Source organism: Mercenaria mercenaria, chromosome 1, assembly GCF_021730395.1.
Source record: "Mercenaria mercenaria strain notata chromosome 1, MADL_Memer_1, whole genome shotgun sequence".
NCBI classification, from domain to species: domain Eukaryota; kingdom Metazoa; phylum Mollusca; class Bivalvia; order Venerida; family Veneridae; genus Mercenaria; species Mercenaria mercenaria.
In genome coordinates, this window is record NC_069361.1 from 83,516,248 (window position 1) to 83,543,469 (window position 27,222).

Here is a 27,222-nt window from a genome sequence, read left to right on the forward strand (position 1 = left end):
TTCATGCTGGATAGTTTTATTACAAAAATAATCATTATATAAAATCAAGCACTTTATCAAGAAATGCAACAGCCATACTGCATCATTGTGATTTAATAACAATTTAAAAGTTCCTACATATACAATTTCTACATAATTTATATACAATTTGATCAACTTCTACAAAATGTTTTACCCATCATGGAGTTTCATGTGCTGTCATACTTAAATGAACCAGTTAGATTTACAAAAAAAGACTGATTTTGTACAATGACAGTTCAAGCAAACCATGTATACATACTAGTAACTGTAAAACGGTTGGATTCATTATTGTTATGTTTTCTGATTCTTTGGGATCATTTAGTCCATTCAATTTTACTGACAGAATTCTACTCAAGCCAGTGCTACGAGATGCGAGTTGTTTTGCACATTTCATTACATCTTATGAACAAACGATCTGTCTATAAATGATTCAGATCAGTGTATATCCATACTGTTGATTTATACACACATCCATACTGTTTGTTTGTCAATTGCAGCTTATAAAAGAACAGCATGGATCCAAATCAGACTGCAGAGTCGTAATGTTGTTTTTGCCGATGCACGACATTTGGTTTTGCAAAGCGGAACTCGCTATTAAACTAAGTAATCTTAAGAAAATGCTGAAAACCCACTGATTGAGTATTAACCTGTAAAACATACAGATGTAAAACCTCTTTTCAAATACAAATATATCAAATCAATGTCACATAACAATACAATATTCAGTTAGCATAATATATGGAGAGTTCGTATAATAGGCTTAAAACTGTAAGCAGGAAACAAAACTCTCAAAATGAACACACGAGATACTTAAGGACACTCGGTGCAAAAATTGTTTCAACAACAAAACATATCAAAAACATACAAGGCATGTGTAATCATCAATGTGACATTTATTCATTTGGTAGGAAAGCTAAATACATCTTTCAAAGTGTTTAGGTAGGCGAGTGCAGACACAGCAATCTTCACGTAAACCAAATAAGTACTAGACAAAAGGACTACATTTATATTTTTCTTTAAACCATTTGAATGTTTCCTAAATATTTTCACCACAAACTTGATTAGATCAAAACAGACAAAAGACTAAAATTACTAAAATACATTGATAAATTTTCATAGTTTATTGCATGTTTAATTGTCTCACATAAAAGGTGTTCCCAGTGTTCTCTAATTTTGGCATAAACTAAATTCTATTCTTAGACTAACACTTTCAAATAAACAAAGAAGGATTTTATCATGTATTGTTTTGTCGATTCGACCACATTTCACAAAATAACCTACGTTTGGCTATTCTAGTTTACTCAGTCCATTTATGCCTAAAAAAGGGATTCCAGATTAGTATCCCTTCCTGGTGTAATTCAAATAATATTATGTTAGAATGGAAATAGATTTTAGGTTTGCTTGCTTTGTTAGCACAAATGCTTCGTAATTAATCACTCAGACCTTTTGCCTTCGTGATTAGATTACTTCGAATCTGAACTCAAAACTGTGTTTTATTTGCCAACAAAGCACACAAAACTAAAATCTATTTCCCAATTGTACAACGTCAGGTATATCAGTAAGTTGGCTGTTACTCAAAATGCCCGAAACAAAATCTAAACATTATCTTATTATTAAAGGAGTTGAGATTATACACATATCTACAGATCTATTTGTTTTAAGATTCTTTAAAAGAAATTGGAATACAAAACAAATCCAGTGGATCTACTGGCTACTACTGCTAGCACACCACTGCATGAAGGAAATTGAATGAAATTAATCATAATGTATCTAAAATCATCTTAATACTTTATTTTGGACCATTTCAAATTATTATGCAAGATGTTTTATGTATTATAGTGCACATACATGGGAAATGCATGCAACTGACATCTGCTTTAATTTGTGTGATAAATTAATACCTCTGCAAAGCATCATTTAGCTTGCTTTTTTGGTAATCTTCAGATGCTGGTTTAAAAGTAGGCATATTTTTAATAAGTTATCATTAATTCTGAGAAATAAAAAAATAATATCCTGAATTCAACATTGCAAACATTACAAAATTAGCTCTAAAATCTTACTATGTGCATACAACACATACCCATACAAAAACAGAAATTTTGACTTCTCTGTCATTAGCATATAACACTTTTCTCAGCAGATTTTCATCACACTATTATTTAATTTGGGCAGGTATTAAAAGACACCACATATCCTCATTCGAACTGGCATCAACTTCTTCCCATTTGATTACAAGCCGAATCTGCAACAAAAATGTAGATACCAGTTTATACAGTGTATACGAAAGTGTGATACTGCTTTTAAATATACCCTGGCCACAAACTGAAACTCGTAACTACAAATAAAGGTAGCACCAATGCAGTTACATTGCAATAATCCACGTAAGTAAAGCAGTATTTTTGTTATTGTTGGGCTTAACATCGCACCGACACAATTATATATCATATGGCGACTTTCCAGCTTTGGTAGTGCAGGAAGACCCCTCCGTGCATTATTTCATCACGAGTGGGCACCTGGGTAGAACCAACAACCTTCCATAAGCCAGCTGGATGGCTTCCTCACATGAAGAATTCAACACCCTGAGTGAGGCTCGAACCCACATCGGTGAGGGGCCAGCGGCCTTAACCACTCGGCCACGGAGGTCGTTAATATTCCAGAGTAACTGTTGAAAAACTGTGGACAAATGCCAAACTTCCATGGAAAGTAGGTACCTTAAATGGAACAGCATGGGTCACCTGTTATAGGTCTACAGTGATTGCAAATATTTTCTACAGACATCTCTGGAAATCACTCTGGACATCTTTCAAAATGTTCATGGAATGTTCACTGACACTACGGAAATGAAGCAGTTACAAAAATTTCTGGTCCTTTTAACTCTGGAAAATAACTTTTAACACATCAGAAAACAATCAGCATCAGACTGGGTTCAGCCAATTAGATCAACTGATCTAACAACTAGAATGTGTCTGTAGGACACAGGGTGTGCCCCCCAATGGTACATTTGTCACAAATAAGGGGCAATAATTCAAATGTTTGCAGTCTTAATGGGGTATAACCTCAACAAACATTTTATGAAAAGGATTCATTATTCTAGGCCCTATACTTTTTGAGCTATGAGCATCACAAACAAAAAATCCACTATTTTGGCTATTTCAAGGGCCATAACTCTGTAAAGACTCCAGCAAGGTTTCCTGATTTTACATCTAATACTTTTTGAGCTAGGCACATAATTAGGTGGAAAAGTGCATCTTTTTACTATTTCAGGGGCCAAAACTTAAAAAAATAGGGGATGGAGCCAGCCAAAACATTAGAGATGTGCAAGTTTATATCATGATAAAGACATATGCAAGTTTTCCACCATTTATATTAAATACTTTTTGAGCTAGGTGCGTCACAATTTGAAAATGTACATTTTTGACTATATCAGGAGCCTTAACTCTAAAAATAGGGGGCGGACCCAAAGAAAAATAGGAGGTGCGCAAGTTCATATCATGATTAAGACTCATGCAAGGTTTCATGAATCTATATCAAATACTTTCTGATCAAATACTGTCACAAGGTGAAAATGTGCATTTTTGACTATTTCAGGGGCCATAACTCTGAAAATAGGGGGCGGAGCCAGATGAAAAATAGGTGCGCAAGTTCATATCATGATTAAGACTCATGCAAGGTTTCATGAATCTATATCAAATACTGTTTTGAGCTAGGCGTGTCACAAGGTGAAAATTTACATGTTTTACTATTTCAGGGGCCATAACTCTGAAAACAGGGGGCGGAGCCAGACGAAAAAGAGGAGGTGCGCAAGTTCATATCATGATAAAGACTCAGGCAAGGTTTCATTAATTTATATCAAATACTTTTCCAGTTAGGCGCGTCACGAACTTCGGACGGACGGACTGACGCACGGACAAGACCAAATCTATATGCCCCCACCACTCATGGGGTGGGGGGGCACAAGAAGTGCTCCACCAAGCGGGGCAATATATGCCCGAAGGGTTATATCAGATGATGGGAGCAAAATTTAAAGAACTTGACTGGTGAAGCCCAAAGGACAGGAAAAACAAAGGGAAGAAATTCCAAAAACAAGAGGACCATGAAGGCCCTATATCGCTCATCTGACCTGGGAATCATCAAGATTAACATTCTGACAAAGTTTCATTAAGATATGGTCATAAATGTGACCTCGAAAGTGTTAACTAGCTTTTCCTTGGATTTGACCCAGTGACCTAGTTTTTGACCTCGCATGACCCAGATTCGAAATTAACCTAAAGATCATCAAGATTAACATTCTGACCAAGTTTCATGAAGATATAGTCATAAATGTGGCCTCTAAAGTGCTAACTAGCTTTTCCTTGGATTTGACCCGGTGACCTAGTTTTTGACCCCATCTGACCCAGATTAAAACTTGACCAATCAAGATTAACATTCTGACCAAGTTTGGTCATAATTTATTTATTTATTTGGGTTTTACGGTGCACCAACACAGTATAAGTTATATGGCGCCAAACAGGACTACAAATTTTGATTCCACATCTCATTTAAATCGAAATAAAAACCTGAGGTATGTTATCAGAATTTGCATACCTGCTGGAATCACCGAGTTACTGCAAAACCAAGTGTTAAGACCCTATTAGTCGCCTCTTACGATCATGCAAGGGTAAGGCAGTGGTTCCAAAGTTTGGTCGTAAATGTGGCCTCTAGAGTGTTAACTAGCTTTACCTTTGATTTGACCTGGTCACCTAGGTTTTGACCCTACATGACCAAGATTCAAACTGGACCTTGATATCATCAAGATTAACATTCTGACCAGGTTGCATGCAGATACAGTCATAAATGTTGCCTCTACAGTGTTAACAAGCTTTTCCTTTGATTGACCTGGGGATCTAGTTTCTGACCCCAGATGACCCAATATCGAACTCGTCCAAGAATTTATTGCGGGTAACATTCTGACCATGTTTCATTAAGATTGGGCTAAAACTGTGACCTCTACAGTGTTAACAAGCCTTTCCTTTGATTTGACCTGGTGACCTAGTTTCTGACCCCAGATGACCCAATATCGAACTCGTCTAAGATTTACTGAGGGTAACATTCTGACCAAGTTACATTAAGATTGGGCCAAAATTGTGACCTCTTGTGTGTTAACAAGCTTTTCCTTTGATTTGACCTGGTAACCTAGTTTTTGACCCCAGATGACCCAATATCGAACTCATCCAAGATTTTACTGAGGTAACATTCTGACCAAGTTTCTTAAAGATTGGGCCAAAATTGTGACCTCTAGAGTGTTAACAAGCTTTTCCTTTGATTTGACCTGGTGACCTAGTTTTTGACTCCAGATGACCCAATATCAAACCCGTTCAAGATTTTATTTAGGGTAACATTCTGACCAAGTTTCATTAAGATTGTACCAAAAATGTGACCTCTAGAGTGTTAACAAGCTTTTCCTTTGATCTGACCTGGTGACCTAGTTTTTGACCCCAGACGACCCAATATCAAATCGTCCCAGATTTTATTGAGGGTAACATTCTGACCAAGTTTCATTAAGATTCGGCCAAAATTGTGACCTCTAGGGTGTTAACAATCTTTTCCTTTGATTTGACCTGGTAACCTAGTTTTTGACCCCAGATGACCCGATATCGAACTCGTCCAAGATTTTATTGAGGGTAACATTCTGACTAAGTTTCATTAAGATTGTGCCTAAATTGTGACCTCTAGAGTGTTAACAGTCAAATTGTTGACGACGACGAACACAGGGCGATCACAAAAGCTCATCTTGAGCACTTCGTGCTCAGGTGAGCTAAAAATATCCAATAATAAGAGAGGCCAGATAAAGTGTATCAAAACCCTATATAAGTATTTATTTATTTATTTGGGGTTTACGGCGAACCAACATAGTATAGGTTATATGGCGATAAACAGGACTACAAATTTTGGTTCCACATCTCATTTACATCGAAATAAAAACATGAGGTATGGAATCAAAATCTGCATACCTTCTGGAATCACAGAGTTACTGCAAAACCAAGTGTTAAGACCCTATTAGTCGCCTCTTACGATCATGCAAGGGTAAGTATAATTCTAAGCAAAAAGTGGGCATAATTCAAGAAATATTGGTGCAAGAGTTATGCAGCTTGTGTCATATTATGTGGATGTTGATGTGGAACAACTACTTCAAGTCTGAATCAAATGCATTTCGTAATAACTGAGATATTGTGAAAATGCATCAAAATTGTACATTATGTTACACATATGTACCAAAAACATTTAAATCTGTCAAGAACTGTCACTGGAGTGTTTAATGACTCCAATGATGTGAATATTGCACAATATCTGGAGTATGTGGTAAAAAATATCAAATAATACGTGAGGTACAGATAAAGTGTATCAAAACACTATATAAGTATAAGCAAAAAGGGAGCATAATTCAGGAAATATTGGGGCAGAGTTATGCACCTTGTGTCATATGATGTGGGTGATGATGTGGAACAACTACTTCAAGCTTGAAACATATGCATTTCGTAATAACTGAGATAAAGTGAAAATGCATCAAAATTAACATTAAATTCTAAGTAAAAGGGGGCATAATTCATGAAAAATTGGTGTCAGAATTATGCACCTTGTGTCACATGATGTGGGTGATAAGGTGGAACACCGTTTTTAAGCTTGAATCAAATCCATTTAGTAATAACTGAGATAGAGTGAAAGTGTATCAAAACTTTAACCTGAAATTCTAAGTGAAAAGTGGGGGGGGTGGCATAATTTATAAAATCTTGACCTTTGACCATAAGGCATAGGTGATGTGTTCAACACGTCATCTGGTCTTGAGGAATAATAATGTGAAGTTAAATTAAAAGCCTTCCAGGCATATAGATTTCGGGATGCGATGGGACTGGACATGCCAAACTGACTCCCATATAGCCCCCCAGCAAACATATTTGGTTGGGATATAAAAAACGTGGCCTCTTCAGTGTAAACAAGCAATCTCTTTGATTTGACCTAGTGACCTAGTTTTTTACCCCACATGACCCAGACTGAACTTGTCCAAAATTTCATGAAAACAAACATTCTGACAAAGTTTCGGGAAGATTGGGACAAAAAAGTGGCCTCAGGAGTGTATACAAGCTTTACCATTGATTTGACCTAGTGAACTAGTTTCTGACCCCACGTGACCCAGATTTGAAATTATCCAAGACTTCATGATAACAAACATTCTGAACAAGTTCTATGAAGATAGAATCAAAAATTTGCCCCCTAAACAAGCTTATTCTTTGATTTGACTTGGTGACCTAGTTTTGACCCCACAAGACCCAGATAAAGATTCATCTGTGATTTCATGCAGAAAAACATTCTGACAAAGTTTCATGCAAATCAAATGAAAAATACAGCCCATATTGCTTGCACAAGGCCTTTCTTTGATTTTAACTGGTGATCAAGTTTTTGACCCCAGATGATCCAGATTCGAACTTGGGCTAAAGATCACCAAGATCATCATTTTGACAAAGTTTTAAGAAAATCGGGTCATAAACATTGCCTCTAGAATGTTCGCAAGCTTTTCCTTTGATCTGACCTGGTGACTTAGTTTTTGACCCCACATGACCCAGATTCTATCTTGACCTAGAGATCATCAAGACAAACAATCTGACTAAGTTTTATAAAGACTGAGTCACAACTGTGGCCTCTCCGATGTTAACAAGCTTTTCCTTTGATTTGACCTAGTGACCTAGTTTTTGAACCCACATGATCATGTTTCAAACTTGACCTAGAAGTCATCAAGACAAATATTCTGACCAATTTGCAGGACATTCAAACTTAAATTGTGGTCTCTAGAGTGTTAACAAGACTTCCCTTTGATCTGGCCTAGTGACCTAGTTTTTGATCCAACATGACCCAGTTTCGAACTTAAGCTAAAAATGATCAAGGCAAACATTCTGACCAAGCTTCATAAAGATTGAGTCACAGCTGTGGCCTCTAGAGTGTTCACAAGCCTTTTCTTTGATTTGACTGGGTGACCTAGTTTTTGACCCTCTATGACCCATATTCAAACTTGACCTAGAAATCATCAAGACAAACATTTTTCTAAGTTTCATAAAGTTTGAGTCACAACTGTGGCCTCTAGAGTGTTCACAAGCTATTCCTTTGATTAGATCGGGTGACCTAGTTTTTGACCCCACATGACCCAGATCTGAAGCTGACCTAGAGATCATCAAGACAAACATTCTGACAAAGTTTCAAAAAGATTGAGTCGCAACTGTGGCCTCTAGAGTATTCACATGCTTTTCTTATGATCTGGCCTACTGACCTAGTTTATGATCCCACATGACCCATTTTCGAAACTGACATAGAGATAATCAAGACAAACATTCTGACCAAATTTCATAAAGATTGGGTCACAACTGTGGCCTCTAGAGTGTCCACAAGGCAAATGCTGACCGTCAACGCACGCCAGACAATGACCGATCACAATACCTCACCTTTAGCACTTCTTGCTCAGGTGAGCTAAAAGAATAATAATAATAAAGGTTTCCAACCTATCTACCCTAATTATTTTTAGCATGTTACCGGAAATGAAGTACTTTTTTTTAGGCCTAATTGACCAACTTCTGTGATGGAACAATATCAATACATACATTTCTTGTGAAAAACAAACTACCGGTAGAACTTTACAAGACATTGATTTCAGTTTGTGCTGTTTTGTTTAAAATTTCGGTTCGGCTTCTAGAAAATCAGTCTTATGAAAAAGTCGGTTTTGTTCCGACGCATACCTATGTTTATAGTTGATGGATCGTCCATACACTACACGAAAGCTGCAGGTCAGTACTGCCGCATGCACATAACTACTGACCAATTTTTTGTTGAGACTTAATCTCATGGTTGAGCAGAACCACGAAAATTAATCCCCCACGAATAATAATGATTTCCCAGTAGTTACCTTTGGCGGCCCCTATGTGTTACCTGAACATTTTTCAAAGGTCATCAAATGATAACCATTCCCTAGTTACACTTCAACTCCAGTCAAGAGATTACTGAGAAGTTTGAGAAAATGTGGGCAGGCGTATGATATGTGTATGTAAGTAAATGATGGAAAGTTCAACTTGGTGACTGTGCACTTGTTAGCTACAAGCAGAACAATAACAACAGTTACCGGTACTGCCACCTAAGACAGTCTGTTTCACTATTGTAACAAACGTGTAAATGTAAATCACTTACTGAAGGGTAAATTGATTTGACAAAAATGTTTGTAGTGAATGTTTCAGTAATTCCAGCAGCAATAGGACACTTTGGGTTCATTCCATCGCAACCCTTTTCATCAATGCCTTCAAATGGAACTGGAACGCCTCCTATTATCCCATGGCAAACTGATGATACACTTTTGTACCCTTTAGCTGAAAAGAAAATAAGTTGTTAGCAAAACAATGTCTTTATAATAGAGGCAGCATCAGTTTCCTCCACGCATTATTTCATCAAGTGCAGGCACCTAGGTAGAACTACTGACCTTTCATAAACCAGCTGGATGATGCCCATCCTCTTGTAACACCTTGGTGACCTTGACCTTGTGTATAATGGGCCCAGCCCCTGCACATACTTTGTTTGTATGCTGGACAATTTTTATGTGATCTTACAGTAAGATATAAGCAATAGTAACAAAGATAAAACAGAAAAATAAAGGTTGCAGAATACCTTTAACCTTAAAAATAACCTAAGTGAAAAACATCGGGAGAGGACCTTATAATGATGCTACAGACATAGTTTGATGAAGATCCCTTAAACAGTTCTTGAAAAGCAGTCTTTTAAAGGGTTTTCATTTTTTAGCCCTAGTAGCCCCAAAAAGGGGCCAAGTGTCCCAATTTGAACGCGAGTTGTCACAGGAGTGACGAATTATACCCCCACATTATGGTCTTGTCACCAAACTAAGCCAATGTCAAAGCCGAACTTGCTTGACCTTTGACCTATGGCCTCAAAATCAATACAGGTCATCTGCTGGTCATGATCAACCTCCCAATGAAGTTTCATGATCCTCAGCCAAAGGGTTCTCAAGTTATTGTCCAGAAAAGGTTCAATGTTCCAGGTCACTCTGACCTTCTAACTCCAATCAATAGGGGTCATCTGCTGGTTATGACCAACCTCTCTATAATGTTTCGTGATCCTAGTCCAAAGTGTTCTGAAGTTATTGTCCGAAAAAAACAAAGACAAATATCAAACAGGGAATGTTACGTACCAAAAACGCAGCCTCCCAAAAACGAAACCCACAGCACGCAGACGTGCACACACACGCACGCACGCGCGCAAAGCTAACACACCGTTTTAAATGTTCAGGGTCACTGTGACCTTGACCTGTGACCTACTGACCTTAAAATCATTAGGGGTCATCTGCTGCTCTTAACCAACAACCGTTCTCAAGTTATTATCCAGAAACCGTTCGTGTCTTTGTGACCCTGACCTTTGACCTACTAACCTTAAAGTCGAACTTGACCTGTATTTTATAATATTACACCTGTGTACAAAAAATTATGATCCTAGACCCAAGTGTTCTCAAGTTATCATCCATAAACTGTTTAACTGTTCCGAGTCACTGTGACCTTGACCTTTGACCTACTGACCTCACGAGTTATCACCCGGAAACCATAAAAACCAACGGAATTACAGACCGACCGACAAGCTCACTCCTATATACCTCCACCCCCAAACTTTCTTTTGTAGGGCTATAATAGAATTGGGAGAGGACCTTATAATGGTAATACAAAACAAGTTTGATGAATATCTATCTAGCAGCTATTAAAATTCCTTCGAATGGCAGAGTTATGGACAGGACAGGAAAAAAGCCCTGTTGATCTTTGACCTCCAATTGTGGCCTTGACCTTTCAGCTAGGGCTCCGGGTTTTGTGCATGACAAGTCATCTCATCATGGGGAACATGTATGCCAAGTAATATTAAAATCCCTTCATGGATGACAGAGTTATGGACTGGACACGAAATTGCGGACAGATGCACGGACGACGGAATGACGGACGGACGTAAAAGCGCATTCCTATAGTCCCCGAAACTGGTTTGAAACCAGTAGGGGACTAACAAGAAAGTAGGTCAATAGGTCACATTCCTTGTCACTGAAAGTCAAGATTGGTGTGCTAAACTGTACACGTCATCCAAATTTAAAGGCTATATATTAAAAATAAGAGGGCTATGATGGCCTATATTGCTCACCATATTTGATCTGGCCTACTGAAAAAGTTTTTCATTCCACACGACCCAGTTTCAAAATAATCATCAGGACAAACATTCTGGCTGAGTTTCATAAAGATAAAGTAACAACTGTGGACTCTAAGAGTGTTAACACACATTTCCTTTGATTTGAACGGGTAACCTAGTTTTGACCCCACATAATTCAGATTTAAACTTGACCTAGAGATAATCAAGGCAAACATTCTGACCACTTAGTTTCATAAAGACTGAGTCACAACTGTGGCCTTTAAAGTGTTAACAAGCTTTTCCTCTGATCTGACCTAATGACCTAGTTTTTAACCCCATATGACCCAGTTTCATACTTGACCTAGAGATCATTAAGACATTCTGACCGGATGCTGAATAATGAGCTAAAAAAATATGGATTTGTTTTGTACGATATTTTTCACTAAAACTGCCAAATTTCTGTACGTTTAGCTCAGCTGACATTACAAATATAACTAACTTTACGACAATTGGTCAATATTTAGGACTACCTTGAGTAAGACATCCTAAGAATACAAGAGCTCGTCGAACACGAAATGTCCCCTTGATTCATTCAGTAATCGCACAAGGAACAGAAATTATAGGCTCACTGTAAACAAAAGATCTACTGTTCTGGGTCACTGTGACCTTGACCTTAAACCTACTGAGCTAAACATGGGTCATCTGCTGGTCATGATCAACCTCCCTTTTAAGTTTCGTGATCCTAGGCCCAAGCGTTCTCAAGGTATCGTCCAGAAAGAGTTTAAATGTTCCAGGTCAATGTGACCTTGACCTTTGGCCTACTGACCTTAAAATCCATAGGGGTCATCTACAGGTCTAACCAACCTCCCTAACAAGTTTCATGATCCTAGGCCCAAGCGTTCTCAAGGAATTGTCTTGAAACGGTTTAAATGTTCCCGGTCACTGTAACCTTGACCCTTGACCTACTGACCTCAAAGTCAATAGGGGTCATGCCGGTCATGATGAACCTCTCTATAACCTTTCATGACCCTTGGCCAAAGCGTTCTGAAGTTATCGTCCAGAAACTGTTTAACTGTTTCTGGCCAATGTGACCTTGAACTTTGACCTAATGACCTCAAAATCAAAAGGGGTCATCTGCTGGTCATGATCAATCTCCTGATCCTAGGCCCAAGCTCTCTTATCGCCTGGAAACCATTTTACTGTTCCAGGTCACTGCTCGGCTCTCTGGATTTCGTCAATCGCCAGACTCCTGTGGCATCAGTGTACTCGTACTTATGGTTTTCTGCATCTCTGTAGGAAACTCAATACTCGTAGCAGCTTTTTACAGTGGCTATATTTTTTATGTTGATGATTTTGTTTATTCCAGTCTCACATCCTGTACTACTGCTCATTTGTTCCGGTAGTGTTTCCTAGTTGTCGGTCGCAGTCACTAATGCAGGTGTGGGATGTTCTAGGTTTAAGCTCCTTTTCAGCCATTGGGTTTTATCAGTTATCCACTTAGGTCCATGCCACCATAAATTGTTTTTCTTGTGCTGTTTCGCTTCTATTCAACGTGCGAGTAAATCAGCAGGGTTCTGTTGCGTAGGATATTAGTTCCCCCAGAAACATCCGGACAGTTCATGTATTTCATTGATGTGGTTCTGCACGAATCTTTGTTTATTTATTTATTTATTTATTTACATGTATTTGGGTTTTACGGCGCATCAACACAGATGGCGCCAAACAGGACGAATCTTTGTAATGGCTTTGACCTGTTTGCTTGTAACCAGTGTAATACAATCTGGCTATCGGACCACATGAACACTTCCTGAAAAAATTAAGAACGGTTTGAAAACTTTGAAGATGTCTGGCTAATCTTGCACCCACCATGGCGGCCAAAAGTTTGAGCTTCAGCAATTTCAACGGTGTCACTCTGTTATTCGCCATTACCAGAGCAGATTGTCTCCCTTTCACTATATACGCTGCTGCAACATATGACTTCATACTGGAATCTACGAAGACGTGGAGGGTGGTATTGTCGATAACTTCTGAATTCTTGTCTGATGCAAAGTTCCGGAAATAGTATCTTTCGACACACGTTTTCATAGCATCGTTCAAATCTTGAACCAAACTGCTCCAAACAATCTGTGTCTCAACTGGTAAAACTGTGTCCCACATGAAATCATGTTTCCATATATCTTGGATCAGTATCTTAGCTCGAACAGTCACGGGTGTGAGCAGAACTAAAGAATCGTAGATTTTGGAGGTCTGGCGCAGTATTTCGCGTTTGGTATGGGGTTTGAGAGAAATTCTATGTCGAATGGGGTATCCCAAGTACCTCTGGAGTCTGTTTTGGATCAAGGACATTCTCGGATCCTGCTAAAATTTTCAGGTTCTCCCTGTTTGGCGTCCTCGCTCTTAAATTAAATCCTGCGCTTACATGAGATCTTGTGAATTGCAGAAGTACTTCAACATGGCACCCACATCTGGAAAGCTGGATATAATGTTGTCTACATATAAATCGTTTTTCATTGTTTTACTAGCATAGTTTTGGCTGTTTTCTTGTAGATGTTTTTGCAAAGTGGCATTTAAAATAAAAGGTGCGCAGGTGGCTCCAAATAGAACTGTTTTAAACCTGTATGTCTGGGGACTGTGTACATCAGATGGATCAAGTAACCACAAGAACTTAATTACATCTCTGTCACTTTCATGTAGGCCCACCTGAAAAAACACCTTCTCTATGTCTGTGGAAACCGCCAATACACGTAGTTTAAACCTCTCCAGTAAGGTAGTAAAGTCATTCAAGGCTGGTGGGCTTGATTGCAAACAATCATTCAGACTTGGAACTTCTTTGGATTGGTAGCAACTACAGTCATAGACTATTCGTATGGGTAATGTGTCCGAGTCTTTCTTCACGGGATGATAGGGTATATAATGGATATGTCTATCGTCTCTCTGTAGTTCTACTTCCAGCACCTTTTCAATAAAGCCTCTCTTCTCTTGGTCTGCTATAATGTCACTGTACATTTTAAGTATCTTCCTATCTTTGCTCAAATATCGTATCGTACTCTCTGTGCGTCTCTTTGTTACTTTATAATTCATGGGTAGGGGATCATGATCATGTTCTCATGGTAATTGTGCCTTGTATTTACCATTATTAAAAGAAATATGGGATTGTTGATACTCTCTCATTGTGTTGGCTTCTGCTATGTCATTTTCGTCTGCTGATATGCCTAATCTCTCAAGTTTCCAGAACCGGTCGGTGTTGTCTGCTGTAGGTGGTGCTGTTACAACATTCATGATATAGTCTGCATGTGTTTGGGTAGAATTCTGGCTCATGAAACCTGATAAATATCCTATCTTGGATTTTACGGCTATGTGACGATTTCAACGAATCACCCTGTCTTGTACAATATGCCAATAATAATCGGCACCTATTAACAAGGAACTTTCAAGAATGTCATCTGCTGTAACCAGATGTGCGAGCCCGAGTCCCTGTACTGGTAAGGTAACAAATTGTGCTTCTTTCTGGATGCTATTTTGAAACAGAACAGCAATGGTAGGTACTATAAGCACATGTATTTTTATCTTTTTACCATAGTCTGTTTTTCAAATTTATATATTTCAGCTTTGTGTCATACATCTTAGTACTGGTTCCCAAACGATGCTACAGAAATAACTTCAGTGCCAGTACGACGTAAGTGTAAATCGTTCGCAATTTTTTCAGTAATAAAAGTTCTCTGCGCTCCTTTATCAAATAAAATATTTGCCGATATCGTAAACTGGACATAAACTCGTAATCCAACCTCGGCCACAGCAGTTTTTAACAACATGTCGGGCCTGGTGTCACCTGTGTTTGCGTAAAGTATGGCTGCTTCCGAACTGTTTGGCGGCTCCCTATGGAATGTTGTGTTTTTAGAGCAAATACTCAAATGGCGTCTTCTGTTACAGAAATGGCAAGCTTTCCTCTATTTACAGTGTAAAATTTGATGTTTGCCCAAACAATTAAAACAAAGATGTATCTGCTTTACATCAGTTAATCTCGTATCCATGTAGGGAAAAGTTCTACACTTGTTTCTATGTTGACCTTTCTGTCAAAACGCACATTTGACAGACTGTTGTTCATTTAAATTTGATGCACTAAAATTTGAAGCGTTCTTACCTCTAGCTCCGGCATAGAACAGCGCAGCTGGTTCGTGTGCATCCAATTCCGGCCTGGGATTCGAACTTCCGATCTCAAGAAATTTGATTTCTTGTAACAATGATCACACGTCTCAAGTCTTGAATTATCCAATCATTATTCTCATTCACACGGGTGAGATTTTCATCCACAGATCCTCATCTATGCAGTGCGTATCCTGGGGCTTTATCTCGATTTCCTGTGTTTCTTTATCTTTATGACTAGATCTCTCTGGGATATATCGTCTGAATTTGCGTAATCAGATTTCTAGGCTGAGTGTATATTTTTCGGATTCTACCATCTTATTCTCTGTGGCATCTACATCGGTTTGTGCAAGAATTTTCTTGTTCAGGCTCTGGAGAATGTCAACTCTACTCTGAACAGTCTCTAAGGTAGCCTCGAACTCTATCATGTCATTTTCTTCACTCTCTTCTGCTAATTTCGTGATAAATCGATCGATGATTTTCTTAATACCATTTCTCTGGCTCTGTAACTTCTGTAAATTCATTGTCTTTTTCGCAGCACTCCCCAACATCAAGTAACAAATGGCGTGTCACGTTACGTTACTTTTTCCCAAAACCCAGATTTGTACTTGGACTAAAGATCATTAAGATTAACATTCTGACCATGTTTCATGAAAATACAGTCGTAACTGTGGCTTCTAGAGTGGAAACAAGCTTTCCTTTGATTTTTTTGGCCTAATGACCTAGTTTTTGAACCCGCATGACCTAGATTTTTACTTGAACTAAAAATCATTGAGATTACTATTCTGATCAAGTTTCATAGAGGTACTGTCATAAATGTGGCATCTAGAGTGTTAACAAGCTTTAGTGGTTACTGACATAGCAGCTTCTATACAGGAGGGCCAAGTTGACCCGAGGTTGCTCACCTGAGAAACACCATAACAGTGTAAACATGTTTAACCTAGTAATATCATGGAGACAAATATTCTGACCAATTTTCATTAAGATTGGACAAAAATGTGGCCTTTTGAGTGTACACAAGTAGTTTTTGACCCCACATGACCCAAATTCGTGCTTGTCCAAGATTCCATAAAAACAAATATTCTGACAAAAGTTTTGGGAGGACTGGAGCAAAAATATGGCCTCTAGTGTATACAAGCTTTTCCTTTGATATGACCTAGTGACCCAGTTTTTGGCCCCACTTGACCGAGATTCGAAATCATCCAAGACTTTATGATAAAAACATTCTGACCAAGTATTATGAAGACAAAATAACAAGAGCTGTCAATAAGACAGCCAACGCTCTACTATTTGAATTATTGTCCCATAAGCAGGAAAATTTTACCCTAAATGTAAAATATATATAGAGTTTCAGTCAAGTGTTTGCATTAGTTTTAAGTTCAAAAGGGGATATAATTTGACCAAAATGCATGTCAGAGTAATGTATTTGTAGCTAATTGAAATTACTGACATTTATATTTTTATGCCCCCGGCATCTACTGATGCGGGAGGCATATAGTGATTGTCCTGTCCGTCCGTCCGTCCATTCGTCCGTCCGTTTTCCATCTGTACGAGGTCAGAGTTATGGGACTTGATGCAATCAAGTAGTTTTATAACCCTGAAGGCACATGTGAGGTTTCAATTTAATATCTGCATTTGTTCTGCAGATAGTAACTTACATGCAAAACTTTACCCAGAATTTCCAAGTTAAGTCCAAAAGGGGCATAATTTGCCCAAAATACATGTCAGTGTTATGGGACTTAACCTAGTGAGGTTGATTATTGATCTAGAAAAAGACCAAGAGCTCCGCCAAGCGGGGCAATATACGTCCGAAGGGTGACATCAGGGGATGGAAGCAAAATTGAACAGAGGGAAGAAATTCCAAAAAAATTCTATGTCCACAAAAACCTCCTTACCAAATAAAGGTATGTCAAAATTCACCTAAAAATTGGAGTTACCATTCATGTTGTACCACAGAAAATCGGTCTTGGTTTTTTCCTACGTCAAATAATAAAAAAGTTTCAAAATAGGCTATTTATAGTAACAAGAAAGGGAAGTAATTCAAAACAAGAGGGTCATGATGACCCTGAATCGCTCACCTGAGTAATATAATATATGTATATTCCTATATAACTCATATAACAAGTGACCCCCAGGGCGGGGCCTCTTTTCATCCCAGGGGCATAATTTGGGCAATCTTGTTAAAAATCCACTTGGCAATTCTACATACCAAATATCAAAGGCCTAGGCCTTGAACTTTCAGACAAGAAGATTTTTCCCTATAGATATGTCTATGTTAAATCTAGGACCCACAAGGGCAGGGCATCTTTTCACCCAATGGGCATTATTTGACTAATTTTGGTAGAGGAACACAAGGCAAGGCAAAATACCAAATATCAAAAGCCTAGGCCTTGCAGTTTCAAGCAAGTAGATTTTTGAAGTTGTTTCCTATATATTAAGTCTATGTAAAACTTGAGACCCCCCTTGGCAGGGCCTCTTTTCACTCCAGGGGCATAATTTGAAAAATTTTGGTAGAGGACCACAAGGCAATGCAACATACCAAATATCAAAAGCCTAGGCCTTGCAGTTTCGGACCAGTTTTTTCCTATATAAGTATATGTAAAACTTGAGACCCCCGGAGCAGGGCCTCTTTTCACCCAAGGGTTATAATTTGAACAATTTTGATAGAGGACCACAAGACAGCAATCTTCATAGAGGACCATATGATGTCACATGCCAAATATCAAGGCTCTATGCCTTGCGGTTTTGGACAAGAAGATTTTTAAAGTTTTTCATTTCGGTTGCCATGTCAACAAGAGTTCTGCATGGAATTCCATTCCTTAAACAATTTTGAAAGGGGGTCACCAAAGGATCATTCCTGTGAAGTTTTGTGTAATTCTGCCCAGTGGTTTTCAAGAAGAAGATTTTTTTACAAAATGTTGACGGACGGACGACGCACGTCACACGACGGACACTGAGTGGTCACAAACCTCACCATGAGCCTTTGTCTCAGGTGAGCTAAAAATTATTGTACATGTAAGTGAACAAAAAAAGTATCTGCAAAATACTAGATGCCCACGGGCAACATGTCGAGCCTGCCAGCTGTAAAAAGGACTAGGAGTTGCACATGACACCCTGTCTCATTGAGGCAAACATTTATGCCAAATGAAAAATGACTGCAAAGAGTTACAATATAAGTTATCTTTAGTAACAACAAACGGAAGTAAATCTTTAAAAAAATCGAAGTCCACACAAAAATCCTTACCAGCAGAGATAGGTCAAAGTACACCTCAAAATTGGATGTAACATGCATATTACACTACAGAAAAGTGGTCTTTTCCATACGACCAGTAATAAAAAAGTTACAATATAAGCTATTTATAGTAACAACAAAGGGAAGTAATTTTAGGTTCTTGCACATGACACTCCGTCTCATGATGGTGAACAAGTGTGCCATGTTACATCAAAATCCCTCCATGAATGAAAAAGAAATGCTCCGGACAAAGTCATTCTTGTATCTGACCTTTGACCACTAAGTGTGACCTTGACCTTAGACTTAGGGACCTGGTTCTTGCGCATGACACTCCATCACATGGTTGTGAACATTTGTGCAAAGTTACATTAAAATCCCTCCATGCATGAAAAAGAAATGGTCCGGACAAAGTCATTACTGAATTTAACCTTTGACCTCCAAGTGTGACCTTGACCTTTGAGATAGGAACCTGCGGTTTTCGCATGACACTCCGTCTCACTGAGGTTAACATTCATGCCAAATTTAACGAGATTGCTCCATGCATGTCAAAGTTATGGTCTGGACGAACAAATCCGTACGGGCGCATTCACATAAACTGAACAGCCATTTGGACAACTATGCCTTCGCTTCCTCAAGCGGGCTCGACAAAAAACAAGAGCAGTGCAATGCAGAGCAATATACACAAAGCAAAGTCATATATGAACTTTGACCCCTAAGTGTGACCTTGACCTTGAAGCGAGTCATCCGAAACATGTGCTCTGCATGTTGCCTCAGTGTGGTGAACATTTGTGCCAAGTTTCTTTGAAATCCTTCAAGCAGTTCAAGAGCTACAGAGCGGACACAGTAAAATCATATATGGCCTTTGACCCCTAAGTGTGACCTTGACCTTGAAGCGAGTCATCCCAAACATGCGCTCTGCACGTCGTGTCAGTGTGGTCAACATTTGTGCCAAGTTTCTTTGAAATCCTTCACAGTTCAAGAGTTACAGAGTGAACACGAAACAAACTGATATGACCTTTCACCCCTAAGTGTGACCTTGACCTTGAAGCAAGACATCCAAAACATGAGCTCTGCACGTCATCTCGGTCTGGTGAACATTTGTGTCAAGTTTCTTTGAAATCCTTCAAGGGGTTTAAGAGTTACAGAGCGGACACGAAATTGCTAACGGACAGACAGACAGACAGACAGACGGATGGACAGACAGACAGACAGACAGACAGACACTGGGACCATAACATCAGTCAGGGGTGTAAAACTGGTTTAAGTTATGTAACCTAATTCAGTTACTTTTTCAAGCATTTTATAAGCTGTATTAGTTACAAAATACAGTTTACTCAGTTAAGTTATTCAAAAAAGTCTTTTTGCTGTTCTCACAAAGTGACCTTTAAAGTGAAATTAGTAGCAGACTGTGGTTAATCAAATTCTCTTTTCGTCTCATCATGACCTGATAAGCATAATGGGATATTAGGAGTTTTATAGCTTTAAAGCTTTTGCGTAAAACTTTATCAGCCTTGCATAAAAAAATTTACTGCATAGCTGGAAAGATAAAAGTTCAAGGATTCAGGAAATAATTGCATTAGTCTCATTCAAAATGAGGAATTGGCACATTTATTTATTTATTTATTTGGGTTTTACGGCGCACCAACACAGTATAGGTTATATGGCGCCAAACAGGACTACAAATTTAGGTTTCACATCTCATTTACATCGAAATAAAAACAGGAATTGGCACAGGAGGGCTTTGTAATATTTTATGATAACTGAAACAAGTTATGAAAGTATAGGCAATAACTCAAATGGGTTATATACTGCGATAACTTGAAACAGACACTCCTGACTGAACATAATACGTCCCCTCTGGCATATAAAAAGTAACTTTCATGTGTATGCCTTTAAGTAATTGCTGTATGTACTTGCATGCAAAATTTTAACCAGGATTTTCTAAGTCCAAAAGGGGGCATAATTTGCTCAAAATACATGTCAGATTGGACTATGGAGTGTTAACAAGATTTTCCTTTGATCTAGCCTAGCAACCTAGTATTTGACCCCATTAGACCTTGTTTCAAATATGACCTAGAGATCATGAAGACAAACATTCTCCCAAAGTTTTGTAAAGAATGAGTCACAACTATGGCCTTGTGAGTGTTCACAAGCTTTACCTTTCCTCTGACCGGGTGACCTAGTTTTTTACCCATCATGACCCAGTTTCAAATTTCACCTACAGGTCATCAAGACAAACTTGACTAATTCTCATTTGTTTCAAACTTAAATTGTTGTTTCTAGAGTGTTAACAAGATTTGCCTTTGATCTGGCCTACTAACCTAGTTTCCGACCCCACATGACCCAGTTTCAAACTTAAGCTAAAGATCATCAAGGAAAACATTCTGACCAAGTTTCATAAAGTCACAACTGTGGCCTCTGGAGTGTTCACAAGCTTTCGCTTTGATTTGACGGCTGACCTAGTTTTTGACCCCACATGACCAAGATTCAAACTTGACATAGAAATCATCCAGATTAACATTCTGACCAAGTTTTATAAAGATAAAAGTAACAACTGTGGCCTCAAGAGTGTTAACAGCTTTCCCTCTGATCTACCCTTCTGACCTAGTTTTTGACACCACATGAACCAGTTTCTAGTGTTCACAAGGCAAATGTTGACAGATGTCGCATGACGGACTACGCACGATGGCGGACGCCAAACAATGACTGGTCACAATACCTCACCTTGAACACTTTGTGCTCAGATGAGTTCAAAAAGCTTACCCAAGTAGGAAAGCCAAGGAAGTGATGTGTACAATAACTTAATCTATTCTTCGCAGTCAAGACAGAAAGATGCAGTAAACCACCTACAGTAGCTACCAATACTGTTATTGTAGTTTCTTACTTGTTTTAAACGTAACTTGAAGAGTAGCATTTTTCCCTTTGGTCAAAATGCATTCTGTTTTTTTGTTTACATCTTCACCATTACAAAGGACTTTTGCCACTGTAGCAGGACCACCACCTGAAAAAATTAAGTTTCCATGCAAATGACATTTTATACATTCATCTTTTCCTCTTATTTTAAAGGCTAAGCACATGCTTCCTTAGCTAGTTCTTTTTTCTTGCCTTTCTTTGCCACATGCCCTTTTTACTGCCTGTTTTCTTAATCTGACATGAACTGAAGACACCTTACTGTGTATTTCACGCTTCTCACTTCCCACAACAGGTGAAATGTATCAAGAGATGTGACCATGCAGATGGCGGTACTTTTGCATACACGTATATTAAGCTTAGTACTAAAATAATTAATTTATCAATTAACAAGATGGCCATGATGGCCCTTTATCGCTCACCAGAGCTGGTCTGGCCTACTGACCTAGTTCTTGACCCCACATGACCCGGTGTCGAATTTAACCTAGAGATCATCAAGACAAACATTCTGATCAAGTTTCATAAAGATTGAGTCACAACAGTTTCCTTTAGAGTGTTCATAAACTTTTCCTTTGATTTGACAGTTCTGGGTGAGTACATCTTCATCCTTTTAAACTGGAGGGATCCGATGTATTCATGCCTCGCCGATTTTTTATCAGCAAATTAATTAAGTCATGGCGAGTGCACGCAGTTGATGAGAATCAATGAAGTGTTAAAATCAATCGATAAAGAGTACTGATCTTTTGTACTGTCAAAATGGTGCCAATTAATGAATTGTCCATAAGCTGATTACCGAGCGCGTGAAAAGCACCCTGTACGATTTCTTCATGCAAGCCTTAAATTAGACCATTGTTTAATACAAGAGGGTCATGAAGGCCCTGTATCGCTCACCTGATCTAATGACCTAAAGATCATCAACATTAACATTCTGACCAAGTTTCATTAAGGTATGGTCATAAATGTGGCCTCTGGAGTTTTAACTACTTTTTCTTTTAATTTGACCTAGTGACCTAGTTTTTGACCCCCACCTGACCCAGATTCGAACCTGACCTGAAGATCATCAAGATCAACAGTCTGACCAAGTTTCATGAAGATATAGCCATAAATGTGGTTTCTAGATTGTTAACAAACTTTATTTTTTATTTGTCCTTGTGACCTAGTTTTTCACCCCACCTGACTCAGATTGGAACTTAACTTTAAGATCATCAAGATTAACAGTCTGACTAAGTTTCATAAAGATATGGTCATAAATGTGGTCTCTAGAGTGTTCACTAGCTATTCCTTTGATTTAACCTGGTGACCTAGCTAAGGCTAGCTTTTTACCCCAATGACCCAGATTCCAATTTGGCCTAAAGATCATCAAGATTAACATTCTGACCATGTTTCATGAAGAAACAGTAAAAAAATTGACCTCTAGATTGTTAACAAGCTTAATGCTTACAAGCTTTACCTTTGATTTGACCTGGTGACCTAGTTTTTGACCCCACCTGACCCAGATTGAAACTTAACCTGAAGATCTTCAAGATTAACAGTCTGACTCAGTTTTATAAAGATATAAATGTGGTCTCTAGAGTGTTCACTAGCTATTCCTTTGATTTGACCTGGTGACCTAGTTTTTGACCCCACCTGAGCCAGATTCAAACTTGGCCTAAAGATCATCAAGGGTAACATTCTAAGTTTCATTAAGATTTAGTCTTAAATGTGGCCTCTAGAGTGTTAACAAGCTTTACCTTTGATTTGAACTGGTGACCTAGTTTCTGATTCCACCTCACCTAGATTTGAACCTGACCTAAAGATCATCAAGATTAACATACTAAGTTTCATTAAGATATGGCCATGAATGTGGCCTCTAGAGTGTTAAGTAGCTTTTCCTTTGATTTGACCTGGTGACCTAATTTTGGACAACAGACCCAGATTAGAACTTCATCTAAAGATCATCAAGATTAACATTCTGACCAAGTTTCATTAAGATATGGTCATAAATGTGGCATCTAGAGTGTTAACTAGCTTTTTCTTTGATTTGACCTGGTGACCTAGTTTTTGACCCCACATGACCCAGATTAGAACCTGACCTGAAGATCATCAAGATTAACATTCTGAATGAGTTTCATGAAGATACAGTCACAAATGTGGCATCTAGTGTTGACAAGCTTTTCCTTTGATTTGACCTAGTGACCTAGTTTTTCAACCTGCATCACCCAGATTTTGAATTTTGTGATGTTGTGTTGTCATCCTGGAGAGAGCTGAAGCTGTTGTGTAAAGATACAGGAAGAATGCTAGAGATATTTGTGAGATTAAGGTTTTCACATGATTTGCATGTCCAAATAAAGGAAGTGTCATTTTCTACTAACTGCTGGTACCAACTGGGATCAATATTTTGGCATGAAATGTGATACCACATTGAGCAATTATCACATTCAACAGCAGGGTCATTGTCTTGCACTTCTATACCACAAGAACCACAAGGAAATTCAGGACCTGTGTTTAGAGATGGTACCTAAGGCTACGTATTCAACGACAACAACAACAAATCAAGTGCAAAACTGAAGCACATATTGTTTATCTCACGCTAGCAATACTTTAACATAGCACCTTACAGTAAATACGGGAACTTTTGACAGCGAAACCGGCTTCGTTCTTTTGATGGATTAGCTAAAGAAAGGTGATTGTCATTTCTTTTTAACTAACACAACCATTTCATTTATACTAAAGAACATCTATATTATATTAACAGAAGTTTCTGTAACAGTAGATTCGGCAAGGTAAATGCGATTTCGCACACCTCAGTCAATATGTAAACACAATGTGCGTGTCATAAAAAGTGAAATAACTTCTTTCGGCACAGTTTTTGCTCATCTAATCAGATCACCTGTTACAATGCAGGTTCTGCCAACTCCAAGATGGCTTCCAACTTCTCAAAATACCATGAAATTGAAATATTTTGCTAGAATATAGTCATTTGTTGGATCTGAACAAGGTAAACTGTGGAACTGCATACCATTTTGTTTAAATCAGTGGTAGTTATAGCGATATCATATACCGTCAGAATGCGTCTGAGTCGCCGAAACGACGATATCCTATATATTCCACATTGTTTGGCAAATGGACATATAGCACACTTTATACCTTCTAAGAAGTACTGTTTTGATAGTTGGGAATTTTTTCTCAAGGTTGTATCAGGGCTCTTGTATGGGATATTACGGAACGCCCAAGAATAGTCAAAATAATTCGACGTTCAGATTGTTTTATATTTGTGACGGGCAATCTCAATGTCAAAACTTTGAAGGACCAAAATAATGGAAGTTAAATCACAGTACACAGTCATGTAAAGTTATTGGTTTTATATGGCGTGTAAACACACGGTAAACGTTGATCGTGTACAGTACATACAAAGGTTTAAATCACCAGAAAATTTGTAATTTTGGATATTATTTGATAATTTTTACATAAATTAATAAGGAATTGAATCCCCTTTCGATACATGTAAGTTTTATTTTAATTTATGGCCAATTCTTGAAATAATCGGCATTTAATCCTATAGCATGTAAAGCGTCGGCAGCGATGAAAATTTCATCGGAAGTTGCTTCAACTATTTTGGTCTTTTCAGTGTTTGACGCGAGTGGGGATATTGCCCATTAGTCCAACTTATTTGACGCGATCATAGGAAATATTGTAATGAGATATTTTTTCATATGGGCAATATCCCCACTCAAATGACCAAAATAGTTGAAGCAACTACCGATGAAATTACAAAACCATATAAAACCAGCAATAACTTTACATGACTGTGTACTGTGATTTAACTCCCATTATTTTGGTCCTTTAAAGTTTTGCATTAAGATTGCCCGTCACAAAACAATCTGAACGTCGAATTTATTTTGACTAATTGCCCATATTAAAAAAAAACAAAGAGCTGTCTCCATAGGATGACACATGCCACCGATGGCACTTTGAATGAATAGTTATGGCCGATGTTAGAGTTAAGGACCTTTGACCTACGGAGCTGGGTCTTGCGCGCGACACGTCGTTATTTTAAAATCCATGCATGAATGACAAAGATATGGACCGGACATGCCCATCAATGCACTATCATGAAAAATGACCTTTAACGTCTAAGTGTGACCTTGACCTTTGAGCTACGGACCTGGGTCTTGCGCATGACACGTCGTCTTACTGTGGTACACATTCATGCCAAGTTATTTGAAAATCCATCCATGGATGACAAAGATATGGACCGGACACGCCCATCAATGCACTATCCTTTAACGTCTAAGTGTGACCTTGACCTTTGAGCTACGGGCCAGGGTCTTGCGCGCGACATGTCGTCTTACTGTGGTACACATTCATGCCAAGTTATTTGAAAATCCATCCATCGGTGACAAAGATATGGACCGGACACGCCCATCAATGCACTATCCTTTAAAGTCTAAGTGTGACCTTGACCTTTGAGCTACGGACCTGGGTCTTGCACGCGATACGTCGTCTTACTGTGGTACACATTCATGCCAAGTTATTTGAAAATCCATCCATCGGTGACAAAGATATGGACCAGACACGCCCATCAATGCACTATCCTTTAATGTCTAAGTGTGACCTTGACCTTTGAGCTAGGGACCTGGGTCTTGCGCGCGACACGTCGTCTTATTGTGGTACACATTCATGCCAAGTTATTTGAAAATTCATCCATCGATGACAAAGATATGGACCGGACACGAAAATTGCGGACAGACTGACAGACGGTTCAAAAACTATATGCCTCCCTTCGGAGGCATAAAAATCTCAATATTTCCTAGGATCGCCTCAAATTAGTTGGACTAGCCTAAGAATGTCAGAATTTGTTTCAGGGTTGTAGCAGGGGTCTTAGGGTGGGGCGGGTTTGACCAGGGGATGACCAATCTATGATACTGCCATCTGTGACATTCACTGACAATCGGAAATAGACAAGCTTACTGTCACTGAGTGGCTGCTTTTCCCTTTCTGACTTTTGCAGCCACCGCTTGACCGTCACAATATAAAACAAACTGTATACGTCGGATTAGTTAACATGTCGGAGACTTCCCCTGGATTGAGTGACAGTCTCAATAACAAGTTGTTTCAATGAATAAATAATGCGCCTGTAAGGAAATTATTTTTTTAATAATGAGTTCATGTTTTTTCAACACTTAAGCTAAATACAGTCTTTCGATCGAAAGACATTTTGTCTTTCAAATGAGAGACAGTGTTTAGATCCAGAGACTGTCTCTCAATCCAGAGGAAGTCTCCGACCTGGTTAATCGGAAACTGGTTCATCCGGGATATGACCTGATGACATGCAAATCACCTGTTTTGAACTTAATCAATAGTTTACTTACAAGGTTTCCATGCTCCATAAACCGATACAACAAACAGAACAACGATACAAAATATATTCATTATGTACTTGTCCATGTTTATGTTTTCAGCTTTCAGTCATACGACCTGTGACGAAAGATGGTACGATTTACTGGTTCCCTGAATCTGCCTGGAAACGGGCATGACTAGATACCGGAAAGGGCCCTTTCCGTGATATTTGATCGGAAAGGGCCTAACATGATCGGAAAGGGCCTGCCATATGTTTATTATTGGAAGTGATTTAACTATTTCTTCATATTTCATTATGACATAATAAAAGAAAATAAATTACGAAAAAAAGTTATCAATTTGTTATTTTTAAATGAAAATACGAGTATCAATACTCGAATTTTAAATGAATTATA

At 38.5% G+C, this 27,222-nt stretch overlaps 1 protein-coding gene across 1 annotated transcript; it reads right to left on the bottom strand.

Moving 5' to 3' along the window:
• LOC123532151 (ecdysteroid-regulated 16 kDa protein-like) lies at positions 1 to 26,987 on the bottom strand. The gene is made up of 4 exons (XM_045313517.2): positions 26,839 to 26,987; positions 21,462 to 21,578; positions 9,226 to 9,401; positions 1 to 2,263 (listed from the first exon to the last, which is right to left on the bottom strand). The coding sequence occupies exons 1-4, from the start codon at positions 26,912 to 26,914 to the stop codon at positions 2,177 to 2,179; spliced, it is 456 nt and encodes a 151-aa protein (XP_045169452.2). The 5' UTR covers positions 26,915 to 26,987; the 3' UTR covers positions 1 to 2,176.
• Positions 26,988 to 27,222: the final 235 nt, after the last annotated feature.